We start from the raw sequence: 24,678 nt of genomic DNA, 5'->3' as shown, positions 1-24,678 counted from the left end.
TCTTGAGAGTAATAGTATATGCATATGTTGCTGCATTCAGTAGTTAAAGCGCATGTCCGCGCTACATGAGATTACACTTCCAATCTTGTTTAGACGTATGCTATATCGCATCCATGTAGGTGTGTTTGAACGTGAATGTAGTGTGCGTGAGTATGTTTGCGCGTCTGACCTGTACTTAAAAAGAATCTAGTTACTTGTTGCTTAGGGTGGTTGTAACGACTTCTCCGTGTAACCGTCCTCAAGGATAATATAATGAGGATGATGTATTTTGTTTACCTTGGTAGGAGTACCCTAGTATAAGAGGGAGTAAAGGGGTAAAATAGCGTACCGAGAATGACAATCGCGGTGTAAATGTGATAGTACTCCACAATGCATACAACCCAAGCCACATAGGCAGAGGCGGAGCTTCGTTTTACGAACTCAACCGATTGGATTCAACAAATGGTAGTACAAGATGATGGTTTGAGTGTTAGAAGTTCTAGATGATTTAGAGTGAGGGAAAGGATGTGAACTGAGTATAGTCCTTATAGTGAAACGTGTTCATTCTGATTCGAGTCCTAGACTCAATACGAGTGCTCATATTTTATTGGAATTAAATCCTGAGAGTAATAGTATATGCATATGTGGCTGCGTTCAATGGTCAAAGTGCATGTCCACGCTATATGAAATTACACCTCCAACCTTGTTTAGACATATGCTATGACGCATCCATGTAGGTGTGTTTGAACATGAATGTAGTGTGTGTGAGTATGTTTGCGTGTCTGATCTGTATTTAAAAAGAATCTCGTTACTTGTTGCTTAGGGTGGTTGTAACGACTTCTCTGTAGAACCGTCCTCAAGGATAATATAATGAGGATGATGTCTTCTGTTTATCTTAGTAGGAGTATCCTAGTATAAGAGGGGGTAAAGGGGTAATATAGCATACCGAGAATGACAATCACGGTGTAAATGTGACAGTACTCATAATGCATACAACGCAAGCCACGTAGGCAGAGGCGGAGCTTTGTTTTACGAACCCAGTCAATTGAATTCAACAAATGGGTAGTACAATATGATGGGTTTAGTGTTAGAAGTTCTAGATGGTTCTAGATTGAGGGAAAGGGTGTGAACAAAACATAGTTCTTGTAGTGAAACTTGCTCATTCACTCGGGTTGTCCTCGTCCACTCGGCGCTACCGTTGGTGTTCTCGCTGCTTCTGCCTGATGCGTGCAACGCGCGTGCGCACCGTAGAGAGTGAACTCTGAATCCAGTGGCTGCTACTGCTGCTGCGCTGCTCTGCTTCGAGCTCAGCTCCTCCCTCCTCGTGAACTGGGCTGACAGCCTCCTGCATCGGTGTCGCTGACCAGAATCCAGAAACCTCTTTCGTCCCTACGGGAAGGGCAGTAACGCAATGAGATAATCACACATTCACACGGAGATTAAGATGAGCAAGCACTACCAACTGCCAAAATGATCTTATTAAGCCTCGTCAGATAAAAACCGGTACATCACTACAGTGAGATCGATTCTTCCCAACATAAGTAGAAGCTAAAGCGCGCGCTTATTGCCATCACATCACACAAGTTCCAGTATTTACAGCACGCAGCCGCAAGGCGGCGCTCGATCGAGCCGGCAGAGACGGCAACTACAGTACCAGAGTGCTACTTCTACTACCTCTACACGTACGGCGGCGCGCATACACGGAAGGACATGGCGGCATCAGGCGCTGGCCTTGTTGGCCTTGTTGGCGACGGCGGTGCGGGTGGACCTGGGCTGCTTCGGCTTTGGCTGCGCAGGCGCCGGCGCCGCCTTCCTCGCCCGCTTCGCGCGCGCCTTCTTGGCCTCCTTCGGCGCCGACGCGGTGGCAGTCAGCTTCTTGGCGGGCGTCCTCTTGCGCTTGGTCGCCGCCTTCTTCGCGGCGGCTGCGGCCGCGGCCTTCTTCTCCTCGGCGGGGGCCAGCTTGAAGGAGGCCTTGACTTTGACGAGCCTGCCCTTGGCGGCGAAGCTCCGCAGCTGCACGGCCAGCACCTTGCGGTAGTTGGCCGGGAGAACGTCCCGGTGCTTCTCCCCCATGTATTTGGCGATCGCATACGAGCTCGACCCCGGCTTGCCGTCCAGCGCCAGAATCGCCTCCTTGATCATCTGATCCCACCAAAATCACTCGTCAGCATCCACCGCATCACATGGTAGCACGAACAAGAACAATTGGCTGATCGATCGTGAAAAAAAAAATTCGCGCACCTCGAAGTAAGGCGGGTGGTGCGGCCCGGCGGACTTGGGCTTCCTGCTCCGCGGCTTCCTCGCCTTCTTCTCGGCCTTCTTCCCCTCTCCTTCCTCAACCTTGGGCGTCTCTTCCACCTTGGGAGCCTCCGGCGCCGGCGTCTCGCCGACCACGGCCGGTGCAGCTTCCTCTGTCGCGGCCGCCATGTGGCTGATCACTCTCGCTCTCTCTGTGTGCTTCTCGATTTGAGGCTTTGACGAGAAGCGGATTTGAGGCGCGCGGTTTATAGCTGACGATGGCGCGCTCCCATTGGTCGGACGCCTCTGCGCGCGGATCGGGATCCTCAGACGATGGATCCGGGTCGTACACGTGGCGGCGCGATGCGGCCGTTCCGCCTCCGGATGCTTCTAGACTTCTTCACGCCGCTGCGAAGGGAGGTTTAGGGAGCAGTAGGGCGTGTGTGTTTTCGGGTGTTTTTGCAGGGGACGATTTGAGGGCCAAGATTTGGAGTTTGGTTCGGAGATTTGAATTTGGAGTGGAATTGGAGGCGACATGGGTGTTGGGGATTTGAAATCTCGGCGAATGGTTCTTATTTGAGGGAGAATTTTGGAGTATTCTGAGATGGTGTGCTTCTTTGTTTGTGTTGGGGAGTGAGGATTGTGTTTGTGACCACAGTCACGGGAAATGTGAAACCCTGCCGTGTCCTCGTCCCGTCACGGGAAATGTGAAAAACGTTCGATCCGGAAATTTGGTGACTAAGTAAATCTCTTGGTATGATTTGATGATTGGTTAGAGGTTGACAACAGGATGTTAGCTATAGTGCCTTACGCCTAAGAGGTTACGTTTCCATCTACACTTAGTTGTAATCGCTGGGTTAAAAAGGAACTGAGTACAGGAAAAGGTGAAGAAAACTCGAGGACTGAAATCGGTGATGCCTTTTTCGCATGACTTTACACTACTGAACTGAACGTGTTTATCTACATGGATGATCAGCAAGCCATAACATGACTCGATATGGTCTACCATTGATCTTCTAGGACGAGGAACCAAGCCCTTTCTGCCGAGGGCAGAGAAGATTGTTAGATTATCTTCAACCATTTTCTTTTTATTTTGTTTCTTTTTTTTACTTTTTTCGTTTTTATTTTCTTTATTTTTATCTATTTTTAACCGTTTCTTTTCGAGACAAATCATGAAGGAAAAAGAGATAGAATACTGTTTAAAAAATGATCTTAAAAATTCGTTCATAATGTGAAACATGAAGGAAAACCGATGAAACATTAAAGTAAATGAAAATTCTATTATAAAAATATTCTAATCTTAAAAGAAAACCGTTAAAGATAGTGTCCAACGAATTGGTCGAATCAAAACCGAACCTGTCCCAGTAGGCTTTCTCGGCATCCCGCAATGGCATAGGCCGTCCTAGAAAGCTTCAGCTGCCATCGCTCTTTTTGCGAGCCCAGTTTGGATCATCCCAGCCTTCCAAACTTCACACACACGAAATCATGGGCCCAACTACTCGGCGCCAGTCTGAAATCAAAGACGTTGGCCCTTTTTATTTTTATATTTTTTAAATCCAAAAATTATAAAAAAAATAAACATCCGCTTTTAAATTTTGCAATACTATACTTCTATAAAAAAAATGTGCGCGATCATCTAAACCAAGAATTTTGATTTTTTTTCAAAAAAATCATTACCATTTCAATAGAATTTTAAATTTTAAAAGCATTATTACAACACTGCCTTTTGCAACTTCAAAATGTACACATATATTTACAATTTAATTTAAGAAGTGCAAAAGCAACTTCAAAATGTACACATATATTTACAATTTAATTTAAGAAGTGCAAAAATAATAAGTAGCTCCGATATTAAACAGAACCGAACTACAAGCGTGCTGCGCGTTTTTCCTGGTCTTCTCCCCCTCATTTTGATTTCATTTTGAACCAACTATTCCAATTCAACACGGATTGTCCACGTTCGAAATCAACCTGATCTGTGTTATCACTTCGTTACTAAGATTTTTAAACGCCCGTGACCACACGGTAAAAACACGAGAACTACGCGCACGACGCAACAGCAAACCACGACTACTCGTTCAACTCGGAAACGTGTCCAGCGCAGAAACCGTCGCAGACACGGCACCGTTGGCGACATTATCACGAGGGAAAGAAACCACATGGGGATTAAGATTTAAGAACATTGTGATTTCATTTAGTAACAACAACCAATAAGTCTTTGACGAGCTTGCTTCATCGCGAAGCAAACCTAAGTAACAGCACAAACGAGAATTGTACTCCTGTTTTTACATTACACTAATTAAAACGAGACTGTTACAGCTAGTTCAGATCTGAACGGGGAAGGGAATCAACGAGTCGACACCATCCTGATCGCCCTTCCGCCCTGCTGGTCCCAACGTGGGGGTTACGCGCGCTCGCCACGGATGCGGCGCGCGAGCTGGATGTCCTTGGGCATGATGGTGACGCGCTTGGCGTGGATGGCGCAGAGGTTGGTGTCCTCGAAGAGCCCCACGAGGTAGGCCTCGGCCGCCTCCTGGAGTGCCAGAACGGCGTGGCTCTGGAACCGCAGATCCGTCTTGAAGTCCTGCGCGATCTCGCGGACCAGGCGCTGGAAGGGCAGCTTCCGGATCAACAGCTCTGTGCTCTTCTGGTACTTGCGGATCTCGCGCAGCGCCACCGTCCCGGGCCTGTAGCGGTGGGGCTTCTTCACGCCGCCGGTCGTCGGCGCGGACTTCCTCGCCGCCTGCACGACAGCCACAACCACGCCTCAGCAAATCGCAACCACCGAATCTCGCGAGTACAAACAGATCGATGCAGGAGAAAACGAGAGGTGAAGAGATGGACGAACCTTGGTAGCGAGCTGCTTGCGTGGCGCCTTGCCGCCGGTGGACTTTCGGGCAGTCTGCTTCGTACGGGCCATCTCCTCTTCTAGTCGACTTCCTTCTGCTCTCCTCGGACTCGCGGATTTGGGGGACTCGAACTCGAATGCGACCAAGTGTGCGGAAAGGCGATTAGTGAGGCGAAGGCGGGGGCGGTTTATATAGACGGGGAGGGGTGCGGGCCTCTTGGGCGGCAGGAGACGCGTGGACCGAAGCGGTTTCTTGTGACCGTTGGGAAGTGGAGTCGGGATGCGCGATGCGATCGGACGGCGGGTGGTGGATGGGAGAAAGCACAGGATCCGTGTGCACTCGTTTGCGAGGCGGTGGTTGGTGGAGACGCGGATCGGTGACGTGGCGTGGTGGGGGGGGGGTGGTGGGGGGTGTTGGGCCAGAATTGGCAGCGATTGGCGGTCTCTGCGGACTGGTTTGCACTTGCGCTTGTGGATTTGGCCCTAGTACACTATAGTACATTGTTTCTACGGCATCGTTTTATATATATTTTTTTTCTTCGAGTTTAGGGTTCAATTTTTTTTGTTAAACAAAGGACAACTATGTGTTTTCAACAGTTTATTTTTTTTACTTGTGCAGAGGTAACAGTTTCTTTTCGAAAACCAATTTGTTTTTTATGTTTTTTAAAGATCACAGTATTTTTATAAGGATTGATATTACGTCCTGGGACCTATGTAGTTGTCGCTCTCACACTCGGTGCATTTTATACACTTCTTCCGGCCTTATTTCTCAGCCATCGGTGTTACCTATCTGTATCGAATGCTTGTGCTTTCACTTCATGCCCCTTGCATGGTTGCATATGGCGACAACGAAGCTCCTGCGCCAGCCAGACCAAATTTTGGTCATATTATTTGTCTAGTATTTGGTTTGAAGCTAAAATTTAATTGTAGATGGAAAATTTTGGTTACACATCAACCAGTAGCAGGGGTGAGTTTTGGACGGCCGATTTGACTATTCGTATTTTAACCAGGCTGCCAAATTTTGGTTTGGTTTGGTTAGAAACCAGACAACTATTTTTTATCAAATTTTGGTATTACCTCGTCTTTAGCCATGACTAATATTTGGCTTGACACTGTAAGTACTGCAACCAAACAGTCCTAAAATGTCAACATGTTGTTGAGAAAATCCTGCAAGTTTAAAATAAGCGTCTTAGGTGTTAAAAAAGATTACATGTTCAATTGCTTTGAGGCTTTATATTCAGCATTCAATAGCAAACTAGAAGTCACTATTACTATAATCCAACGGTTTCCTTAAGGCCAAATACTCTAGTGTAGAAATTGATAACGTTTTAAGAAAGGTGAATTTTAAAAACTTAACCGGTTTTAAAAATATTCACAAGATAAATCTATCCTAATTTCCATCTAAATATTTTATAAATTTATCTAGTGTGTATACTTTTCTGTTAAAAAAGTTTTGTAACCTATAGTCAATCATAATAAACTACTCTAAAAAGATAAGTGTGCAAAGATAGATTGCAAGTATGTAAATGTAAAAACGTAAATAATGTAAAGAGAGTAAATTTAGCATAAAGGATTTTTATGGTGTGAATGTCATTCTTGGTGTATGTTCGAGTTCCATAAAAAAATATGTTCTCAGTTGATACCCGGTCATGACACTTGAGTCACTAAACTACTACATGATGACCTCAAGCTAGATGAGCCATCGAGTCAAGCTAAGATCTCACAACTAGCGTCTCTTACAGTCACTTGTCGTTATGATCACTTCGAAACTTAAGACATAAAGATAAGAGTCTTCACGTTCCAGCACAATCGTCTTACCATTGCTCCACACCAAGTCGGAGGATCAACAAGTTTAAACAACTCAAACTTAAATTGCCAACGAGTCATAAGACTCTAAAAATCGGCATACCACTTGGTACAAGCTATAATCAACTCTTTATCCATTTTTCAAGCTACAACACATCTAGAACTATAAGCATTAAATAATCTCTAATCATTTTAAAAAATTTAGTGGCTTAGATGTCTTCTCAAATATCTATATATTTCTCTGAACTTATATATCACACATTTAAAGACTGAGTAAAGAAGTATTTATAATCTTAAATCTCACATGCTAATCGTTAACCTACCGACTAAAACATTATTAATACCGAATAATCTAAATAAAAACAGTAGTACTAATATCAAATCATTTCTAAATATATATTAGAAACTACCTGTCGGATCAGTCGCGTTGTCATCAACCTGCAGCCTCCGTAAGGGCATCTTCTCTGCCACCGGGATTCATTCGTGCCGCTGCTCCTGGAAGCCATCGGCCTCGACTCGTACCTCGTCGTCGCCAGGCTCCGCTTCACGTGTGGGGATTGTCCAGGCCGCCGCGGGTGTTCACGCCGTCGTTTACAGGCAGTTGTGGGACGGATTGGGATCGAGCTTGTGTGCTGCTGGGATCCACCATCGCCGGTGCTCGTCCTACACTGCGACTCTGTAGCCGTTGCATCGTTCTTTGCCCTGGCGGGTGGGCTCCCCGCCGCTCTCCATCGTCGTGCGCAGAAATCCTCTGCACCGTTGCTCTTCTCGTCGGCCTGTTGTGCAGATCCATGCCGCCACAGCCGCTTGCGCTGCTCACCTTCATGTTCTGCTCTGCTCTTGACTCTGTTGTGCTCTGCTCCGTTCGTGTTGGAGCAGTAGTACTGGCAGACTCTATTCATAACTCTATTCATGAGCTTCACACAGTTGGCATGTTATCTACTTCTGTGATTGCTGAATCTCTTGATGGAATGTCATTTTATTTCCTTTTGATTACAGGATGCATTTACTCTTAGGAAAGAAATAGAACTTGAGCAGCCAGGTGTTGCTGGCACAGCGATTCGGCCAGACAACAAGATTGCAGCATCCGCTGGTTGGGATCACAGGTTTTCGCCCATTCTTGCATTTTACTGTCGACTAGTGATGGCAATATAACCTATTTTAGTTGCTTTCCTTTATCAAATTGCTTAAGTCAGTAATTACATTTGATTTGGCGTTAATACTATTTGGTGGTGTGCGCAATGTACCTAAATGTCAAATAAAGTTAATCTTAATGTGGTTCCACGTGACCATGGACATGGATTTTACTGAATGAATACGGCGGACTTTCTATCGCCATGTCTTAAGTTGTTGGCTGAAGTTTCCAGTTGCTGCATTTGTGTAATCTTTCTGTGGTTTTACACAATTGCAGGATTCGAGTGTATAACTACAATAAAGGAAATGCTCTTTCTGTGTTAAAGTATCACGGTGCTCCGGTATGCAACTCCATTCATCTGTTTGTATCGTAGTTTTCTTTGCATATTTGGTATGCCTTTTGCAACTCGGCCAATTGATATTGGTTTTTTACCTCCCTTAGCTAGTCCCAAAATCCAAGAAAGTATAACTCGCTGATTTCTTGTTTGCATTTGTTCCTTAGCTCCAGATTGTAATTCTTCTGCTTCATTTTTTTTCTTGCAGTGTAATGCGGTGACTTTCTCATCTGACTGCAAGCTGATGGCTTCATGCTCGGCGGATACTACAGTTGCATTGTGGGAGCTCTATCCCCCCAAAGCTCCAAGCAAAGTAGACATGGCAACGACGGATGAGGTCTCCTGTTAATTTACTTAGACCTTCAGTGCCGAAACGTAGATAAGTGGATGGTATCGCAAACGAGTGAGACTGTGAGAGCAAGATCATTATGATTTTGATGCCAACAGACAAGTGAAGGAAAAGAAAGAACTGAAGATGCAACTCTCACTGTAAGGCGGCAGCCATGCACATACATGTGTTGAGAAAAATATGAACTTTAATGTTTTTCTTGGGCCGGTTTTTCTCTGCTGGACTGGCTGCCCGTTGGCTTCGGCTCGGTCCAAGCCCATTCGGTGGTTGATACAAGGGGCAGTGGTCTAGCTAGGATTGGTGATGAGAACTGAGAAAGACCAAGGAAGAGAGAGGATACGGTGGCCGTTGAGTGGCGGTGGCGGTGGAGTAACCGTCTCTCTGATCCTTTCAGGGGTCGTGTGGGGTTAGATGGCACCACTGCATCTATATGTAGGTCTTCTTCTTTTTTTACTGGTTTTCTCTTTTGGTTCTTGGGGATCGTCTTCTGTTCTGGATCTGAGTGGAGCACAGGCTTTGGACCGGTGATTAGGAGATGCAAGGGTTGGGTGGAGGAGCTTGTTTGTTGGTGCTCATCGGAGCTGTGATTGTGGAGGCTCACCTGCACGCGCTGATGCGGTGAGGCTTTATAGTTCCATCTTTCTCGCTGGCGGCAACGACGATAAATAGGATTTCTGGGACAATGACTGGAGAGTCGTGCCTTGTCTCGGTCCTCAGTATATTTGAACAAATTGCTCTGTGAGTACTGTTTTTCCTCTTCGGTTCTGGATAACATAATTTCATATAAGGTTTTATTGCTTGATCACGATGAATATGTGTTGAGATTGGGTATGATTTTGAGTACACTAGTATAGGCCTGTGAAGTCTCTAGTTCTGTGATAGAATCTGCTAGCCCTTTGAAATGTGATAGAATCTGCTAGCCCTTGGAAATTGCTTGATGTGTATTTGGTTATGTTCCTGTACACTGTGAAATACATGTTTGTTTAGTTCAAAGTTTGTGTACTTTGTTGGTATAGCAGCCATGTCCTCGATGATATCTTGAGAACTCTGTCAAGTTCTATATTTACTAGCTCAGACTTGAAAACATTACCCAATCGATAATATATTTTTTAGGACAATTAGAAAGCAGGACTTTGATAGTCCTAAGACCAATTGTTATTCTTTTTCTGAGCAATATTTTTTACACATTTACATATGAAAGATAGATGATGTCCAGTTCTTATTGTTCACATGATGTCACGAGTTGTAACTTATGAACTGCTGTTATCTCTTTCAAAGATCATGTGCAATAGCTTCTTTCAACATGCTCTAAGGCGACGGCCGTTGTTTGGATTGGTTCAACTGTTTTAAGTTTGATCAGTATCACGCAACAAAACTGATCCATCCCTCGCGCAGCTCGGTCCCTCGGTGCACAGGGGATGTAATGCAGGTTTATTTTCCCATACTTTCTAGTTTTCAGTCACCTGAAATCAGATGATATTTCAGTCGAGGACCATTCCAACAAGTTAGGGCTTAGGGGAGGGGGATTTTCAAGATTCAGGAGGTGTTCCTAGGCTTAGAGGGAAGCTTGGGGTGGCACCATGGCAGGATGGCCCAGTAAAAGAGGCAAGCGGTGGAGGTGAAGAATGGATTTGTTAGCGAGGTGGTGGACCGTGGAGCGGATCGAGCGACGGGACATCAATGCAGACTGAGAAAGAAGAAAAGAGGAGGAGCATCAGGCGGCCGCGTCCTTGGTTGAAAAAAAACTAGATTTTCATGCACATGACAGGTAGTGTCTCTTTTATCTTTCTTATACAAAATATTCGTGACTCTTCTGCGTATACGATAAAAATAACTTGTGAAAACTCCCAATTCTCGCGAGGATAAAAGCGTGAAGGCTATTGCGCTTCTGAGTTTGACAAAATACACAGATCAATTAGCAGAATAACATTGCTGCCTTTATCATAAGCTTGTACATTCGATGATAAACGAAACACCTAAGTTCTATTCTTAACTAAACTGCTCGTAAAGATCAACACTAAAAAAAGAGAACTCGAAGCGGACAAGTACGATCTCTTTGATCACTGCAAGGCGACGGCCTCGAAGATCGCCAGTCCATCGACCGTCCCAGAGTACTCCTGCTGCTGCTGCTGCTGTGGCTGGCTCGAGAAGTGCTGCTTCGCGGCATCCTTGGCCGCCGCCACCAGCGACGACACCGTCACCACGTCGCCGCCGCCCTTCTTGGGGTCGGAGGTGGAGACGCTGTTCCCGGCGGGCACCGTCGGCGCAATGCCTTCGAACGGCGCCTCGCAGAAGACCACCGTGGACAAGAACCTCTCCATTGCTGCCATACGGAGCTGATTCGATTGTTTGGTTTTGCTCGGCGATCAACCAAAGGCGGGGCGGCAGCTATAAGAGCACCTGGAGCTTGCCGTTTCGTTTCCGGCTCGGAAGCCGAGATCGTGCCGGGGTCGGAGTCCGAGAGGGCGATAAGACGGTTCTGCGAGGGCGTCCGGGAGTCGGAGTCCTCATGACCCCAAGACCCGTGTGCGGGACGATCCGCTTCCGCCATCAGCCTCAGATCGCTGGCAAGGCATGTCGCCGGCGGCCGATGACTGCCGGTGGCGGACGGGAAGGGGGGCATGACCAAGGCCCCAGTTCCGAACAGAGAACCCGTTCAGCGTAGAGGTTCTCCAGGTCTTCACTGGTTTCTTCCAAGGACAGCAGCGGGAGGCCGCGAGGACACCGGCGGGAAGACTGCTACGTAGGACGGACGCCACTGCCCGGCGCCGCTGTCTCGCGTTCGCCATTCTCTGTCGCATTCTTCTCGTGTCCTGTTCTTCAGCCAACTACTTCTTCTCTGAATCCCTGCCACTGCTAACAGCGCCCACCCTTGGAAATCAGCGCCTCTTCAGCACAGAATTCAGAATTCAGAATTTTACACACAGGAACAGTAGCTCACTTTCTCAATTAGAATGCAAGGTCAGCACACTGCCTGCAGCCCTGCACATTATACATTTCTTCATCTCATCTCCCAGAAAGGGCGAAAGAACACAATCGATCCCGATCATTATCTACAATCAAAGTGATCAACTCCCAACAAAACAAGATTAACATCGAGGAAACCTTCTCACTATATATTTCATCACTAGGTTCAATTCTTTTTGTCTACATCAAGAGCTTCAGCAACTGTTCCTGAGAAACCATCTGCCACGGCTCTGAACATTCCTGGCAGGTCGATGCGGTACCATCTCCCCCTCCGACGTGTTCGACGCGTAGTGATCCTCGTAATCCTCCCTTCCGCCGCAGTTCAGCGGCACGCCCATCCCTTCCCTTCTCATCCTCTTCGTCGACCTTGTCCTCTTCTCTCTGAGTTGGTTGCGGCGGTTGGACTCCATAATGTCCATTCGCGGCGGCGGTACGGAATAATAGGAGGAGCGGGTTCCATCCACGAGGGCGAGGCACGCGTCGCCGTTGCCGGACCGGGAGCGGGCGCCATGAGCCATGCGGGAGAGAGGGAGGAGGCCCAAACGGGGGACTAATTTGCAAAAACTTTGGATCACGATCCGTTTTAACTTTTAGGGAGTTTTCTGCAAATATATGGATCGCGATCCATTTTGCAAAATGTCTGGGTCACGGTTGCAAAATTTATTGACTGGGTCAGCGCGGAGGTTGGCTATTTCTAGCCATTAGATATTTGATTTACGGCTCAGATCGAGGTCAATAAGCTCCAACGACCACGTCGCGAGCTTCGCCTTCTCCATCGCCGCCTTGGCGTCCGCGGGCTCCTCCTGCCACCGCTCGGCGACGCGCCGCATCCGCCCGCAACTCGTAGATCTCCTCTGTAACGCGCGCACGACGGGAACCATCATCCCGCCGCCGCCTCTGCTCGACGTTCAGAGACTCCCCCCTAGCCTTGCGCCACTCGAACTCGAGCTCTGGTCCACTGCACCCTGGGGCCTGAGCTGAGCTTCTTGGTGCGCGCCGAGCAGAGCTCGAGCTCCCACGACATGTCGCTATGCCCCTGTCCCTCATGCTCGACGCCGCCGCCGCCGCCTACGATCACGAGGATCGTAGGGAACTGGGGGTTGATGAGAGGAGACGTTGCGACTTGCGAGAATGCCCGGCGATCCAGTTCAAGTTTAGTTAGTTGTGAATTTGCGAGCAGATCGATCAAAGTGCAGAAGCACATTGCTTCCCCAAATAAATCGATGGTAAACGAACACCTACGTTCTCCTCTTAGCTAAATTGCTCGTGAAGACCAACGTAAGAAACAAAGGACGCAAAACGGAGAGGTATGGTCGATCTCCTTGATCCCTCCAAGATTGCCAGGCCATCAACCGTCCCCGCCTTCTGCTGCATGGAAAAGAGCTGCTTCTCGCGGGCGGGTTCCTTCGCCGCCGCCACCAACGACGACGTGTCGCCGCCGTGCTTCTTGGGGTCCGAGGGCGTGGAGGCGCGCTGTCCCCAGCAGGGCCAAGTTGCCGTCGAACCTCTCCTTGTCCGTGCTGTCACGACCTCGCCGTCTGTTCACGGGCAGGGCGTAGGTCGCTCCACCTCGCGGGCCAGCCATGCCGTGCCTACTGTTGTTGGGCTGGCCCACGCACCCACGGCCTGCCCAAGGCTCCGGACAGCCAGCTAGCCCACCAAGATCAAAGGTACCCACGACCCCGACCGTCTGCTGAGCTTTTTTATTTTTTATATTTCGAAAATCAAAACATTGTAAAAATAGGTGTCGTACGAAAAAATTACAGGAACTAGACTACTATCGTCTGTTGAAAGTAGGGATGAAAATCCTACTTGCAGGTTTAGATAACCACGGGTGTCGTGCTTGACAGGTGCGAGCACAATTATTCGATTTCGCCCACGAGCACGGCTGGTTGGGTACCAATGAAGTCACGGATCAGGCATGTGTATTACAATCTGCCCACGGGTATATCCATGAAGCACACCAAACAGCCTAGCTCAATTACCGTAACCTCTCTAGCCCAGCCCAAGGTGGAAGATCTATAACCCTAGGTCTTAACTCGCTCCCAAGGTGGAAGCCGAACGTCGGCGCTGCACACTCACACCCCCAGCCGGTTCCCTGCCGGGTGCCATCCTCAGCCGGTTGACACACCCGCACCTCACCGCCAGCTGCCCCCACCCCTAGCCAGCTGACACTGATGACGCCGCACGGCCACGCCCTGTCCCCTAGCCATCCGTGCCCCGACCTTGACCACACCACCAACCGTCGCCGCACTTTAGGTACCCGATCTACACGTGCACAGGCATGGAATTAGGCTCGTCACTCTTTGCGAGCATGGGTCGGGTAACCCGATTCTGGTCTCAGGTTAGGTATGGATATGCTTCACTCTCACCCGATACGACCTGTTGTCATCCCTAGTTGGAAGGGCGATAGGCTCATCGCTTTTTCAATGGGCGTCATGTTTAAAAATATAAAAAATACTTCATTTCATTCGTTCGAAATTCAAAACACTATCGAAATTGTCATAAAAAATTCTAATTTTTTTTTTGGTGATGTAAAGTATACTATGGTCTAGCTCTTACAAAAATTCAAACAAAAATATGATCTATACAATGAGAAATTAAAAAGATAAATTTTATTGTATAGATTCTGTCAAACTCTATACAATGAAATTTGTTTTTTTAACTCTGTACAATAAAATTTGCCTTTTATTATTCTCATTGTACACGTAATTGTTTGAGTTAAATTTTTTGGAGAGTTAGATTATAGCATCATCTACACCATATATTTTTTCAGAATGTTTCATGACTATTTTGATAGTGTTTTAAATTTTGGGAGCATTAAAATATTGTATTTTTATTTTTTTTAACATGTCGCTCGTTGGAAAGGTGACATATTTATTTTTTTAAACCTATCGGCCTTCTTCCCGTGGACAACATTAGTCTAGTTCTGCAATTTTTTGAAACGAACGTCTATTTATATATTTTTTTGATTTTCGACATATAAAAATAAAAAATCCCCGTCTGCTTCCCGACGTCCGGTGCCTCCCGGCGACGGCCTTCTTCCATCTTCTCTTCACCTTACTTTTGAGCTACTTTTCTCCTTTCAGACATCAAATCTCTATATAATATATTGCAACATGTCCTTTGAGCGAGTCTGCATCTTTTGCAAAAGAAAAAAGCTCTCGTGAAACCACGGGTCAAACTATTCTTTTTCTTCGCTTGGGCTTGGTTTTTCAATGCGTGGATATCGATTTACAGAGTCGGCCAAAATCGATCACAGCAGCACCGCACAAGCACACGACCGAGAAGATCACTGACCAGATTACATTATCCTCTGCTAATTCCAACTGGGGAAAACTGGTAGCAGGGACGGAATGCTTCATCTTTTTATTTTTATTTTTTGTTTCGGTAGCTTCGACACAAATCAAAGCAACAGTTCAGAGACGGAAAATAAAATACCAACACAAACGTAGCTGATCCAAAGACGTTTCGTCAGATGAAAGAAACACGCAGGGTCGTGCATGATCTGAAAGATCAAAAATAGAGGCCCAGAATTTCGACAGCCACAGGGAGTCGTGTGCCTGAAAGTAACACTCAAGTGGTCTCATATTTGTAGCCCGATCGTTTAAAGAAAATGATCTAGTGGCGATTTACTCGATCTCAACCGCGAATTTTTGTATTGGTCTTTTTACTCTCCATTAATCAAACGTAAATCACGTATGTGCCTATTTTTCCACGCACTTAGTTTTATTCTACAGACTGTCCTTTCGTTTTTTTAACTGAAGAGTGTAGTTTCTCATTATTCTAAGCACAATAAGAATAGTATATACGGGCAGACAGATGATAAAACGATCAAAATCTTGGGTCAAATGCAAGCCACCAAATATTCAGAGGTCACGTCAGATTGAAATTCATTCTCGGCTTACATAATTCTGGTCAGCCGATGTGCACATGTGAATTCACATTTTCCACTATTTTCTTATCTGTCCTCTGATATATAATCTCCGGATCGGATATCTCTAATATGAGATGTGACATAGCAACGACCCTGTCGACCCAGGAAGCTTCACTCGTCCAACCATTCCTCTTGAAGTCGTAAAGTTTCAGAGTAGGAAGGCGACTGATCCAATCTAATACAATCCGATCCAAAAACATTAAACTAACAACGTAGGTAATCGAGTCCAAGAAATACACTTGCTCCAATGTCGCATACGAGCGTCTCGGAGACTGAAATTCATTGCTCTTCTGGACGATTTCTGCTCAAAAGTCTCCGGTTCACGGCGTCTCAACAACCACTGATCTGGTGAGTGGTAGTGTCCTGGTTCAAACATGCATCAGCAGAAACTGCTCACCTACCGTTTCTCAATGTCCGGAAACGTCCTGATCTTTCAAGTTTCAAGTCCCAGATGGATTGAGTCTCCTCGATCCGTCAAATTGGACCACATGCTGAGCTTTTTCGACAAACAGATAATGTAATTTGAAAGTTTGGATTGAAACAAAAGAAAGAAAAATGTGGTCTCTCTTGCAAGGAGCTGAAACACTTTGGTTCCAGCTCTGTAGTCAAAGTTCTGCATCCAGATTCTAGAGTGACAGACATGCAGAAACAGACCCTGCCTGATCATTTTCATAAACTAATCGCCATGAGGCGCATCTGCCAATGGTTACTCTGCATCCGCTATGCAGAAAACTGTTACAACTGCCTGGTCATTTTCATAAATGTGGTTTCTAGAAGCACAAGGTTTATTTGCTAACACTGCCGGCATCAACATGTCGCAGCATTGCATTTGAAAGATGGAGCTTGACTAGTCTATGATATGCTCGATGTCGCCCTTTAGGTACGCACCAGCTTCTCTCCATTTGACATTGTCACTGAGCTCTTCTATCTGCTCTTTCGTTTCTCCCGAGAACACGCAGGAGCTCTGCACATCATATCATTAAGCACGGATTTTGGCTTTTTTCCTATCCGCTCAAACTTGAAATGGACCTTCTGAAATAGTATGTGGATAACATGTATTGTGTATGAATGCTTCTGACCATGCAACACCAGTGGTGCAGTGAACGGCAACGCTTATCACTGCTAATGCCAAGCGCGGTACGGACTTGCCTATCATACAAGTGTTCCGGGAGCCTAGATGTCTGAAGCAGCAACTACATGAAAAGTTTAGCTCTGCAAACAAAGAAGCAGAAGGTTACTCAACTGAGTATGCAATGTGTAACTTTCAATAAACGATGCATCATGCATTCTTGCAGGAGCTGCTGATTGCTGAAAGAGGAAGGGACAGAATGCATGCACGTCTTGATAATTGCAAGTCAAGCGAAAACAAACTGCTGCATGCAATAATTCAAACTCATGACCGTTACTAATTCAAAAGAGAAAAAGCGTCACGTTGCGCTAATTGACTCAAATTGGAGAGAAGGAAAAAAAAATGGAGCTTATATGCGCTCTATAAAATTTACAATCACCTAGCCTCATCTTTAGGAAACACTCTTGCTTTACCGCTGGGTGTAAACAGTAAACGAGACAACATCCATGATCACACTTCTGAATATTTGACGCGTTCGCCATTCTCTGTCGCATTCTCCCAGAAATATTTGACTTGTGCAAAAGCGTTATTCGGTCAGTGCCAACGGTGCAGCTAACCCTTCGATACACCAGAGAGCCAGTGCTCGACAAACAATCTCGGATAAACGGCATCGAATAATCCCAGCAAGCATTAGGCCCTGTTTGTTTTTCCTATGTATCTTCACAATTTGTTTTATGTCGAGAAGTTTCTTCCTATCAGACTATGTATTATAGGATTCACACAGTATAACGTGAATAATAGATTGCGAGAATCATTTTTCAAATTGTGACTATTTGTTTTTCTTTTATTTTTTAGAATAGAATCCATAATCAGAATTAAAAAAAACAGACCTTACAGCGACGTGAGGAGCCAACGATCTAACAGCCGATGGACACCAGTATAATTGTCGAGAAGAGCAAAGAAGATTCTTGATCTCATGTTAGTCAGTCAGGCGTGAAATCTTTCAGACTTTACCCCCGGATAGATGCTGAAAGACACAGCGAATATACGCACAACATCTACGCAGTGCAGTTCGGCACTGAGCCACTAGCTCACACAGCAGCTCAGAGCTTCTTTCGGTCTGGCTAGGAGCTTGACATGCGTTGTGCTTTGCCTGGACAGGATCAGGACAAGGTCGGCAGGTGTAGGATCTGGAATCTCACAGCACAAATGCCCCATGGAGGAATGAAATAATGCTGGAAGGGTGAAAGGTCACCTGGCCCCTATCTATTCTTCACCCTGCCTACCGTCTTGGAGCTAGAATCTGATCCTTCTGGCATGCGAAAGCACACCACATGCTCTTTTTTTTATATAAAGGAAGTTTTTATTAAACTCAGATAATTATATCAAAATAATGTAATTGAGCTGAGAACACTTTTAGTCTCTGCATAACTAAGATGCACATAGCCAAAAAGAAAAGAGAAAATACCACAAAGGTTTAACTTTGATGGAAACAGGAGTTGCTAAAGTGCGCTGATACTCCGACTAGACCGTCACTCATTTTTCTAGGTAAAAAACTACCTGACCACCTGCTCAAGTGTTAACACGCTTGCGCAACCATACCCTGAGACTCCGACCTCTGTAGGATGGCACATGTACAGACGCAGTGAGTACAATGGTAAATAACCTGTAAAGGAGAAGAAATAATTCTCTTATCAAACACTATCATTTCTGCATAACCATAGTGACCAACTAGTAGCAGCTGCCCTCAGCAGGACTTGCGGTTTCAAGTCATTCCTAATACCCCGTAGCCAAGTACCGAACATATAAGATACACTATAAGGTCTGAAAAGTCTTAAAGCCACTTGTATGATAGACCACACAGCCTGGGCAAGACGACATTCAAAGAACAGATGTTTAATTGTCTTCTCTTTATGACAGAAGCAACAGTTCGTACTGCCTTGCCACTTGCATTTAGCCAGATTATCTTTCGTTAGACCTACACCTTGATGTAAGTACAAAAGGAAGATCACGACTTTGAGTGGTACCTTCAATTTTCAAAGGCGTTTGTTTAAGTTGGGAACATCATAATTCCCCAAGGAAAGACAGTGAGATTTCACCGTGAACTGCCCATTGTGGGTTAAATTCCAGTAGAATTCATCTTGCTCCCGAGTGAGCTCAATATTAGCGATTCAAGAAAGTAAAGCGTTTCACACCACTAATTTTGTTCCTATAAAGTATCATGTTTGCTCCTAACTATATTGTAGAGGCATGTTCTCGCATAGTTGAATTTTCCAACCATCGGTCTTCCTAAAACCTGATCTGGGTGCTGTCTTTGATTATGAAGTTTCCAAAGCGGAGAAAATCACGCTTCACCTTCATAAGGTTGACCCAAAAATGTGAGTCCCCAACTTTCCACTGGACTTGCGAAAGGGGCTTTGAGCCCAAGTACTTGTTGCGTATCAGCTGTTGCCACATTTCATCAGTAGTGAGCAACTTAAAAAAGTCATTTGCTAAGCAAGGCAACATTCTTGGAATCAAGATCCTGAATCCCTAAGCCCCCTTATTCTCTTGATCGGCACAGGATATTCCATTTAGTAAGACGATATTTTTTCTTTTGATCATCATTTTGCCAGTAGAACCTGGAGCAAAAATAATAAAGCTTTTTAAGAATCCCCTTGGTAAAGCAAAGAAGGACATCATGTACATAGGTAGGCTAGTAAGTACTGAATTAATCAATGTTAGTCGCCCGTCAGTTGAAATGTGTTTTCCTTTCCAACTACTGAGTTTCTTCTCCAACCGCTCCTCAACCCCTTTCTTATCCACATTTCTCAATTTCCTATAGTGGATAGGAATACCAAGATACCACAAAGGGAATTCGCCAGTACTGTATCTGAAAAGCTCAGTGTATTGCTCGGTCATGGCTTGAGCGTCGCCAAATCAAAATAGTTCACTCTTATGAAAATTGATCTTAAGGCCCAAGAGTTGCTCAAAAGCACAAAACAGCATCTTCATATTGCGAGCTTTCTCAAGGTCATGATCCATAAAGAGTATCTTGTCATCAGCGTATTGTAGAATAGATATACCATCATCCAAAAGATGAGGTATTACCCCACTTATGTGCCCGTCAGCTTTGTCCCTTTTGATAAGAACAGCTAACATGTCCGCAACAATATTGAATAACAATAGGGATAGCGAGTCTCCCTGTCAGAGTCCTTTTTTAGTTTGAAAGAAAGGTTCGATGTCATCATTCACTTTAATTGCTACACTACCTCCCAAAACGAAAGTCTCAATCCAAGATATCCACTTGGGCAAGAAGTCTTTTATCCGAAGAGTCTGTAGTAGGAAGAGCCATTTGACATTGTCGTAGGCTTTTTCAAAATCTACTTTTAAAATAACCCTATTTATATTCTATATGTGCAATTCATGAATTGTTTTATGTAAAATGATGACTCCCTCTAGGATATTTTGTCATCGCATGAACGCAGTTTGAGTTGGACTAACCACATGATCCGCAACGGAATTTATCCGATTTGTGGCCACCTTTGTGAAAATTTTGAAGCTGATATTCAACAAACAAATAGGTCTATATGGTTAGATCCGATTTGCCTCTTTGATTTTCGGCAATATAGTTATCACTCCAAAATTAAGGCTAAATAACGGGAGTTCTCCCACATATAATTCTTGGAATAAATTCATCAAGTCAAACTTGATGACATTCCAGAATTTTTGGTAAAATTCTACTGAAAATTCATCTGGGTCTGGAGCTTTATTGTGTTCCATTTCAAACACAGCATCCCGAACTTTCTTCTCCGAAAAAGGTGCTATAAGGAAATCATTCTCCACCTTCAAGACCTGGGAGACATCGGTCATAAAAGTCATCCCGAGTGAACCAACTTAGTTCTAGTTTGAACATCTTCCGGTTCCTAGGAAAGCCGCCGATCCAGTATCCAGCAACAAGGTTGTGTCATCCAAAACACCTCTATCCAGAGCGTGCACAGAAACCAACGAATATTTAGACTCTCATTCCATAGTCATCATAGCTCTGTCTAACTTTTCATAAGTTCGATTATGAAAGGAATTTGCCCAAGTAAATTGTCGCCTCGTTAAAGAAATTTCTCTAAGATCAAAGCTATCAATGACAGTATTAAACAGAAAAGGCCAACAGACGTTTATTTGTTGTTGTTCTTCTCATAACTGTTCCTCAAGATATTGAAATCTCTGTCAATCAACGTGAGAAGCCGGTTCTACTGGCAGGCCTGCACTAGCTCCGCTAGGAAGCTAGATTTGAAATTGCCTTGCGCCGGTCCATAGACCGTCATAAGGATCCATTTAAATTTATCTAACCTGTTGCTTAGATGGAATTTGAATAAAAAAACTCCCCTTCCACAATCAGAGATAAATAGAGATAAATCTATAGTGGACGCATTGATACCAAGAAGTATTCCTCTAGATCTGTCGTGAGTAGGAAGGCAATGCCAAACAAAATCAGTGCCAACCGAAAGGTGAGTCTGATTCGTTCTTGGCAAATCACTCTTCCCAGTCTCTAATAAGCCCACAAAGTCCAAATTATGTTCCTTAAAAGTATCGGCAACGTACCGATATTTAGCTAAGTCGGAGAGGCCTCTGTTACTCCAGAAGATGCTTTTCATTGGGAAACATTTTTATGGATTTCTTGCCGCTAATTGTTGCTTTTTGTCCTTTTGTCTTAAAAGATGATTTAGATTTTCTAGCAGTAGACATAAGGTCACAGATTTTTGTGCCTAGCTATACCTCATCCCATTCGACTTCGGACACATCCTTAACCAAGTGAGCGAGTAGAGCACCATCAGATTCGGTGTCCTTGTCATCACTTCCGTCAAACAGATTCACCTCTTTTGTGAAACCATTTTATGGCAAATTATTCATAGCTTTTAAATACTTAGCCACCTTCATCCTGTCTACATCAACATTTTTTAAAGCTTTGATAGATAGATTTATTTTATTGCTACAACTACCCTAAGAAACACCTAATTTACCCAGCATGGAAGTAATTTTCTCCTTAGGTAAAGAAGTAATAGAAAAATCGAAGGTAGATTGTGGCTTACCTAAAATGGTAACAGGAGAGCGTGGTGACTTGGCAAGGTCAGTCGCCAACACAAACCTCGTTGGTGAGTCCAGATTGTGGGCAGCAGCCCGCTTCATAGCCTTGATCATTGAATCTTCATCCGCCACCGCAATGCCGTCTGGAGAGTGGCTCACATTGAAGCGGTTACTTCTGCGTGGACCATCCTTGCCTACCGATCCTTACACACCACATGCTCTTGGAGTGTTGTAGCCCGCCTGATCGGGAAACAGATAGTCGAGATCAAGCGCAGATGGTGCTGAGGTTCTAAAGTTTTTGGTAGGGAATGCCATGTGCTCTGCTCTTCAGTAATAGTTTGTGACCAATGGGAGATTCAGGGCTAGTTTGGAGCTTCTTCTGATTCAAATTCTTCGCGAGAAGTGATTCTCTAAGGTAAGTAATGTTGTGGCTGAAAGTAATTATCCAATTATTCTCTAGTATAAACTCTACGGAAGAAGTGATTATGTGAGAGAATAAATCAGTGGAAGCTAGGTTTTTAGCTCACAGTATCTAGTTCATTTCAGTGAATCACTCCTACAGAATCACTCTGAAAACTAAAAACTACAAATTATCATTTGATAAAGCTCCCACTGATTTCACTTTGAGAGCTGGTTTGAAAGCTATCAAATAGGCACTCGGGGCATAAGGATCATGCACTTTTTAATGTTGATCTATCAGCCATGCAATTTGTCTTCTGTGATAAGTCGTGAATAAAATACTTCTTGAACCTGGTCTGTTGTCAGTCGTTGCATGTAAGGGCGTGTTTAATCTAGGGGATATATGTGGATGACCATCCAGTTTCTGAGGGTATTTGGTTGGAGGTTAGTCTAGGATGGATGGTCAGTTTAAGAGAATATTCTTATGAGATATTGGATGAATGCATACGTTGTGGCTTATTTTTGGTTGGTTAGAGTAATTTTTTTTTGTTATCACTCTTTCAATGATATTATCTTCTAAACCGTTTATCTGATTTGCGGTCCATTGTATCATTGTATCTATTGCAATTAAATCAACAAAACAAGATCTCACATGATTATACTTGGATGAGAAGCAAAATATATGACAAGCGGTCTCATAAAATTTTGACTAGACAAATAAGAAATTAGATCATCCTATCCATACTATCAAACAAGAAATTAGATCATTCATCCAACAAAATACGGATGCTTATATCTTATCTAAACTTATCCTCTAACCAAACGTATCATGTGTGATGGGTGGGGTCAGAGGGGAGGGACACTAGAGTAACCCTTGTTGCCAAAGTAGTAGAGTAACCCTGACCTTGTGCATGTCTGAATGCGCACAGCAATTTCCAATGGCTAAGCCGTTGTATTCTCATCTTCACTCAGTGGCAACAACGAGGGCATATACTTGAAAAGTTAAAAAAAGGGCATACATGAAAATTGAAATGCAAGGTTCCTCCCAGTTTGTAACAGATGCAACCTGTGTCTGGAGTCTCTGAACCTGAACTCTGCGCGGCGGGAAGCGGCGACAGGGAAGTCGTAGTTTAACACCTGGCTGCCGGCGGCAGGAGCCGCTCACCTACTCCGATCCACGCATCCCGGAACACGTCGCGCTGGACCTTTGCTCCAGAATCCAAAACTGCTCATAAATTTTAGACGACTTGTTCTTGCAATACTTGTGCAAGATCATCTCACCTCACCTACCGTGCCGAGAATGACATGCAGACAAGCAAGGACGCAAGCAACAGGTAGCAAAGAGTTCGATCGAATCCGCAGCAACCCACCGCGTGGCGTCCGAATATCTCTGGGTTTATCCAGCGATTCCAAACGCATGCTCGCAGCCGTAACATCTGCCTGGACTCGGAGGTCGAAAGCAACGGAAAGCATGGGCGGAGCTACCATAATTCAAGGGTATTCTACTGAATACCTATTATTTTTGGCAAAAAAATTGATACATATAGATGATAGTTAAAAAGTGTTTTGATAGGTTTGTCGTAAGTTTTGAACATCAATAGACAATAAAAATTCTCTTTCACAAGAAACACACCCACCCTATGCCCAATTATCTCACTCATACCACCCACATTGGTAGCCCCCATCCATTATGTCCATTACACCATTCCCCAATTCTGCACTATCATTCTCAATTTTATAATCTTCTATTTTCTTTTTCGAAAGCAAATAATTTTCTATCTCACTTCTGTTGATGCTGATCCGATAGTGTAGAAAAATAATATAAGTGTTATGATTGACTTTTAAAAATTGTTCAAATGAATTTGATCTTCTAACTCTTGTCTTGACTTGGTGAACTAGGTCAAATTACAAATATTTCATATGTATTAATATGATGTGTTTCACCTACCTTTCATTTAATATTGGATAATCAGTGAGTACAAAAAATTAGCTTCATAGTGTATTATACTAGATTTAATCAAAATAGCTTCTCACGCTAAAAGCTAAGATTTACGAAAAAAATTCTTCCACGCTATCGCATGATGCGTCCATTACTGATTACATTAAAATTAAACATTTTTAATAACTTTGAATACCCATTCTTTAAATCCTGGCTTCGTCACGCCATTCTTTAAATCCTGGCTTGGTCACGGACGGAAATGGAGGTACAGAACAGATGAGTTCAGTAGGATACAAGAGAGCAGCCAAGCGAAGCAGACCTGAAGGCAGGGGAGAGACGGAGGTCGCCGACTAGCCGTTTCTTTCCCGCCTCTTCCCGCCAACACGTTTCTGACGGTGCAATCCCGATGGGCTCGAAAACATCGTCGCAGTGGTCGAGTTGCCTTTGAGTTCGTCTTGCTCATGCAGAGCACCTCTTCGGAAAAGCACAAGCAAGGAAGAAGAGTCACAGCAACAGACACAAAGCAAGAACAATTTTCAGTAACCTTTTTTTCTGTCTTATTGTCGTCCTTCCACTCTGAAGAAGAGAGAAAATTACAATGGACAAGAGGGGAAGAA

General features: G+C 44.6%; 3 protein-coding genes across 3 annotated transcripts; 1 reads left to right on the top strand and 2 right to left on the bottom strand.

Moving 5' to 3' along the window:
• Positions 1-1,437: 1,437 nt before the first annotated feature.
• Positions 1,438-2,470, bottom strand: LOC133930930 (histone H1-like). Its single transcript, XM_062377712.1, has 2 exons — positions 2,221-2,470; positions 1,438-2,121 (listed from the first exon to the last, which is right to left on the bottom strand). The coding sequence occupies exons 1-2, from the start codon at positions 2,404-2,406 to the stop codon at positions 1,699-1,701; spliced, it is 609 nt and encodes a 202-aa protein (XP_062233696.1). The 5' UTR covers positions 2,407-2,470; the 3' UTR covers positions 1,438-1,698.
• Positions 2,471-4,383: 1,913 nt separating this feature from the next.
• LOC133930929 (histone H3.3) lies at positions 4,384-5,246 on the bottom strand. The gene is made up of 2 exons (XM_062377711.1): positions 5,066-5,246; positions 4,384-4,960 (listed from the first exon to the last, which is right to left on the bottom strand). The coding sequence occupies exons 1-2, from the start codon at positions 5,135-5,137 to the stop codon at positions 4,622-4,624; spliced, it is 411 nt and encodes a 136-aa protein (XP_062233695.1). The 5' UTR covers positions 5,138-5,246; the 3' UTR covers positions 4,384-4,621.
• Positions 5,247-7,662: 2,416 nt separating this feature from the next.
• On the top strand, positions 7,663-9,774 carry LOC133930287 (protein DECREASED SIZE EXCLUSION LIMIT 1-like). Its single transcript, XM_062376923.1, has 4 exons — positions 7,663-7,752; positions 7,871-7,977; positions 8,283-8,346; positions 8,549-9,774. Exons 1-4 carry the CDS (start codon positions 7,663-7,665, stop codon positions 8,687-8,689), a joined length of 402 nt encoding a protein of 133 aa, XP_062232907.1. The 3' UTR covers positions 8,690-9,774.
• The last annotated feature ends 14,904 nt before the right edge of the window (positions 9,775-24,678 follow it).

Source organism: Phragmites australis, chromosome 10 (genome assembly GCF_958298935.1).
Source record: "Phragmites australis chromosome 10, lpPhrAust1.1, whole genome shotgun sequence".
Lineage (NCBI taxonomy): Eukaryota > Viridiplantae > Streptophyta > Magnoliopsida > Poales > Poaceae > Phragmites > Phragmites australis.
Note: the sequence above shows the minus strand (reverse complement) of the source record. Positions and strands in the feature narration are given on the sequence as shown.